General features: G+C 50.3%; 1 protein-coding gene across 1 annotated transcript; it reads left to right on the top strand.

The window, feature by feature from the left end:
• Window positions 1-3,571: 3,571 nt before the first annotated feature.
• On the top strand, window positions 3,572-5,461 carry LOC108505573 (inositol 1,4,5-trisphosphate receptor-interacting protein-like 1; the record flags this gene model as incomplete). Its single annotated transcript, XM_017831734.1, has 2 exons — window positions 3,572-3,617; window positions 3,911-5,461. Coding segments are annotated over exons 1-2 (1,596 nt in total), but the record flags the coding sequence as incomplete, so codon positions are not given.

Here is a 5,461-nt window from a genome sequence, read left to right as displayed (position 1 = left end):
TTCATAAGCAGAGTGATAACTTGTTTAGAGAGCTGGGAAGGTAAATGGGGAGAGTGTATCTGGTGAACCAGCCACCATTACCTTTTTGCACTGTGAGATCATGAATACATCCCACCTAGATGCAAGTTATCAAAGAAATCATGAAAGTCATAGAATGGTTTGGGTTGGAAGGGACCTTAAAGATCATCTGGTTCCAAACCCCCTGCTCTGGGCAGGGGGGCCATCGACTACATCAGGTGGGTCCATGCTCAGGGCCCCATCCAACCAGGCCTTGAACACTGCCAGGGAAGTTAGTACAACCCTACTAGTTAATCAAAGCAAATCACTGGTGGGAGCAGCTTTTATCTCATGTTCCCCAATACCTCGGGCCATGTGGGCCGACAGGCCTATTCAATGGCACTTGTTTCTCAAGAAGGAGCTGAAGAAGTGGATGTAAGGCCTAATCACTGTGACTTTTAGTTGTGGGAAACCAACAAATCCAGCTACCAATTGGAACACTTTTCCACAACCCATAAATTGACAGGAGGACTTCTGCTGGCCCAATTCCCTTGAGATGCCTCACTGCCACCTGTCCTGTAGCTTGTAGTTACAGCAACAACAGGACCTTTTGGGCTGCCTGATGCTGTGGTGGGTTGGGGTGCAGTTTCCCAGCAAGGACTACCATGGCAGCAGGATGTGGCTGTCATGGCCCTGCAAACCCTTGTGCCCAGGTGCAGTGAGGGCTGGCAGCTCCCTCAGGCCCGGGAGCTGGGAACTGAGTGTGCTGACACCACAGTCTGTCTGTCCCACTGTCCCCATCCACGGAGCAGGGCAGACCTGGACACCCTCGGCAGGTTCAATCACCTCTGCAGGGTGATCATGGGTCATGTTCATGGTGATGAGACAGGATGAGTTCAGGCTGGGAAGTCATCCTGTAGCTCAGAGTCACGTGCAGGAATGGCCAGGCAGGGCTTAGGGAGCAAGCCAGGCAGGGCTGTTGTTCTGCTCGTGGGCTTGGCTCACTGGGGCCATGGCTGGGCTGGGAAAGGCTGGGGGAAGGTGGAAATGGACAACCTGCAGTGCTGCTGGAACAGGGACTGATAGCTCTGGTGTGGGCTGGAGGTGAATCCTGGGCCATGGAGGGTGGAAGGGAAGCTCTGGGGGCTGGGTGGCCTTGGCAATCATGGATGCTGTGTGGCTAGTAAGGCAGTTAATCAATACTTTTTGTTCCTGAGCTAGGAGGGATCCATGGCACAGTTAATGGACAAGGGAAGGATAATAAAATCCTCTAACACTGCATTTTTAGTCTTAGAAAGCCAGACATTACTTTATTCACAGTGCTGGGGGGTGTGTGTGACTGACAGAATCCCAGCCTCCACACAGACACTGATGCAATGCTTTTTCACCTATTTATACACTTTTAGCAAACAAAGAAATAATGTTCATTGGTTCTAAACTATACAATTCCTTTTCATTAATTAGTCTTCTATCCTCTATAGGTTATTAATTTCTCACTGTTCATGGTAATTAGGTTCATATTTTTAGTATCTTTTTCCCTCGGAAGGGATTTTCCAACATATATACTGAGTTTTTGTTAGCCTCTCCTTTATCTTCTGGTTTCTGTAAAATATCCTTGTGGTCCATAAATTCTGCACTCCTTGTATCCAATTTCAACAATACATCTCTCTCTTCCCAGGCTTTGCTCATTGAAGACTATCAATGTCAGTTTATCAAAAGCTAAAGTTTCAGTAATTGTCCCAATTTTCTCACAATGTCAGTTTATGTTAAATTCTGCTGAATGCCAGCTAAAAGTCGTTTAAGGCCCCACACACTACTTATTAACAACTAATTAAAAGGTTAACTAAAACCATTAAGAAATCGGAAAAGTTATATCAATTCCAATAATTCCACATGCACTATTTACCCAGTCCACTGCAGGGAAACCCACGTAGTGAGATCCGGTGGTAATGGAGGGCAGGGAGCATTTCCTGCCTGTGACATGATGTGCTGGGACAGAGTTTTCTTACATTCAGTCCTGCTCTCACTCCTTTACACTCTAATCATACCCACAGTTTGGCCATTTCCTCTTTCTACATATGGCATTAGCTATCTTGCTGCATCCTTAAGCATTCTGTGTCCTTAAGCAGATTATAGCCTGAAATTAATTCCAGTTTAATGGAAAATGTTATCAGTTTCCATGGAAATTACTTACCATGTGATCGTGGTTGTACTTCCTGTTGTGCTTAGGGCTAAAACCATGATCTGTATTTTTTACACTTTCTTGCAGTTCTCCTATAAATACCTATTACTCATAACTGGTCAGAACATTCAGTCTTCAAATGTGGAATTTTGGTTCCACATTTGGTTCCACTGTGATCTTATGCCAGACTATTAAACACTTAGGCTAAAGCAGTATTCAACAGAGATCCTTATACTTCCTTTTTATTATTTTAGGTCTGCAAAGCCAAATTCCTGCGGATAACTATCTGCTGTCAAGGAAATGGGCTGATATCCATGAGTGAAGAAAATCTTGAAGTTGGTCACTTGCCTTTGCTAGTTGGCTGATACTGAGATAAGAGCTCTGGTGTTCAGGAGGTAAGGGCTGCTGTGCCAGACAGCCCAGCATGGAGAACTACCCAAGTGATCTGTGAGTCCTGGCCCACAGCACTGGCCAGAGTGATCAGCTGAGCACAGGAAGAAGGGAGGGTTATGGTAAAGATATTTTAAGATTTGGGTTTATTTTTCATTATCCCACTCTGATTTGTTTGGTAGAAAATTAAATATGTTTCCCCAAGTTGAGCCAGAGTGATCTCCCTGTCCTTGTCTCAACCCACAAGTCTTTGGTCCTGATTTTCTCTCCCTGTCCAGCCAAGGTCAACACACCACAAGCACTGAGTACTAGTGCCTGCATCCCTCACTAAAGTGAGGCACAGACACTCAACAGAGGAAGCATTTGCTCAAATACACTATTTATTGGCATTTTTGCACTGAGTGAAGCTCCCAGAGAGGCTGGACTCCCTCAAAAAGGGTGTGCAGTCAGTGTAGAGGTTGTAATGGGAGTCTGGTTCCAGGCTCTTTGCCATGGACTCTTCAGCTACCTTGGCTCTGACTTCCAGAGGAAATGTGTTTGCTGTAGAGGAAATGTTCGGCAGAAATTACGACAGCTGATAGAGCACTGTCTTCTCCATGTCCTGCATGCTATGGCCTGTGGGACCTGCTCCCCAGAGAGTCAAGGGTGGGTGGATACTCCTCCCAAACAATAGAGAAGGTAGAGAGGCCCTGCAGCAGTACCTCTCACTTAGACCCACCACAGCCAGATCATCCATTCCACAGAGAATTGTGCCAGCAGAAGAGCTTCTCAAGCTACAACTATAACCCATCTAAAAGCTTCTGATGGAAGCCACACCATTAGTCTTTCAGCTACCTGACCTCCCAGTTCGGTCTGTATTTTGTGGGTGTCACAGATTTGGTTGCCTGAGGCCATTATAAGTCAATGAGCTGGAGTGGAGACCAAGGGCTAGGCTGGTCTGGCTGTGATGTGATGTGGCTCTTGTGACATCACAGGCATTGTGTCACAGTGGGGGCAGCTAGAGATGACCCCAGCAGGTAACGCTGCCCCAGTCGAGCCTGGACAAGTGGTGAGTGCACACACGCAGGGCGAGGTTGCGCTGGGCGAGGGCCGGGGCCGAAACGCTGCCCCTGGGGCTGGGTTCTCCCTCTGCATCCAGGGGCAATCTCTCACCAGAACACCTGGGGCACCGAATGGTGCTGCTACTGCTGGGGCAGTGGGACAGGCCTTGCTGCCTGCCAGCTGCCCTGGGGCCCTCTCCTTCCTGCTCCACATCCCCGCTGCTCCCATTCGTACTCCCCTCACCTCTAGATCCTTCCCTCTCATTCAGCCCCACTCAACCCCTTCTCTCTCCTCCTGCAGGCCATGACTGCAAAAATGTTTCTTCTCGTGCTTTTGCAAACCCTCATCCAGTACCCACAGATGGTGGCTGATGGGCTGGATGAGGTCACCCGTCTGCGCATGGAGCTGCGTGCAGAGCTCCTGGACAGAGAGATGACTCGGCTGCTGCAGGAGCTGGAGCAGAGCAGCCTGGAGCGCAGTGTCAGGGCCTGGGGAGCCCTGCTCTGGGCTGCCTTGCAACAGGGGGACTTCTGGGCTCTGGCTGGAGTCCTGGGCCTCCTCCTGTGGCTGTGGTTTATCTGCAGCAGAAAAAGCCGCCAGCCAGAAAACAATGGCTGGGAGGAGGGGGCAAGAGATGGTGATGGTGGTGGAAATGAAGGGGAAGAAAACCATGACGCAATTGAGTGGGAAGTCAACAACGGTGATGCAATTGAAGGAGAAGACCACGATGTTGCAAATGAAGTAGAAGAAGATGATGTTATTGCCCACAACCTGAGATGGCTTTTAGAGGAGCACATACAGTGGCCTGTTCAGGACCTGGAGGAAGGCAGCGAGATGACAACTTTCCTGATGGACAGCTTTGTGATTATCATTAGAGAGATCGTGACAAACAGTTCATACCCAGTGCCGCAACGAGCCATTGGGGTGGGCAGTGCCTTTGAAGGCTGGAGTCCCCGGGAGGAGGATGTGGTGTACAGTGTCCTTGTACCTCTCAATCCTCCCCCGGGGCACACCTTCCATCTGGAGATGGACACCTCAGGGCACATACCCGGCAGGAACTTCTGTATCCGCGTGGAGCCGGTGTGCACCTGCCCAAGGGAGCAGCAGGATGACAACGTGCTGTGCTCCCTCCACCACCCAGAGGACGAGCAGAGGAGGAACGAGGAGCCCAACTTCCTAAACACCCTCTGCACTGGCTCCTACCTGGATGTGGAGAAAACTGCCCGCTGGTTCTACCAGTTGGTGAGAGCGGTCTGGCCAGCTTTGCCTGAGTCACACAGTTGGCAAATAGTGCTGCTGCCCTCCAGCCGCTGCTGCAAATTCAAGATGAGCAGAGACAGAGAGAGCCTGATGGTTGAGGTGCTCTTTGGGGTGCAAGAAGGCAATTCAGACATCTACGTGAGCAGCCAGCCTACAGAGGCCCTCTTCACCCCAAGCACAGTGTGGCCTGAGACCTACGCCGTGGCAGAGATGAAGTTCTTCAGGCACATTGCCCGGCAGGTTCCACGTGACAGCTGGCACCTCAAATGCTTGCAGCTCTTGGTCCGAGCTCTTCTGGGCATAGGCTTCTCCACCTATACCCTGAAGACCATTGTGATGCACCTCCTGAACACCGTACCTCTGTCAGGCTGGCGCATGAGGCATTTCCGACAGCGGCTGGAAGATACCATGGAGTACCTGCACGGCTCCCTGGAGGAGAAACGCCTTGACCACTTTGTTGTGGGCAACCGGACATTCCCTCAAGAGATTCTCTTGCCCCCTGATGTCAAAACCGCCGAGCCACCCAACCTCTTCCATCGCCTGGCACAGGATCCGGCCGCCCACACGCAGGCAATGAACGAGTGCCGTGAA

The sequence above is a fragment of the Lepidothrix coronata genome, unplaced genomic scaffold, assembly GCF_001604755.1.
Source record: "Lepidothrix coronata isolate B3197 unplaced genomic scaffold, Lepidothrix_coronata-1.0 Scaffold196, whole genome shotgun sequence".
Lineage (NCBI taxonomy): Eukaryota > Metazoa > Chordata > Aves > Passeriformes > Pipridae > Lepidothrix > Lepidothrix coronata.
Note: the sequence above shows the minus strand (reverse complement) of the source record. Positions and strands in the feature narration are given on the sequence as shown.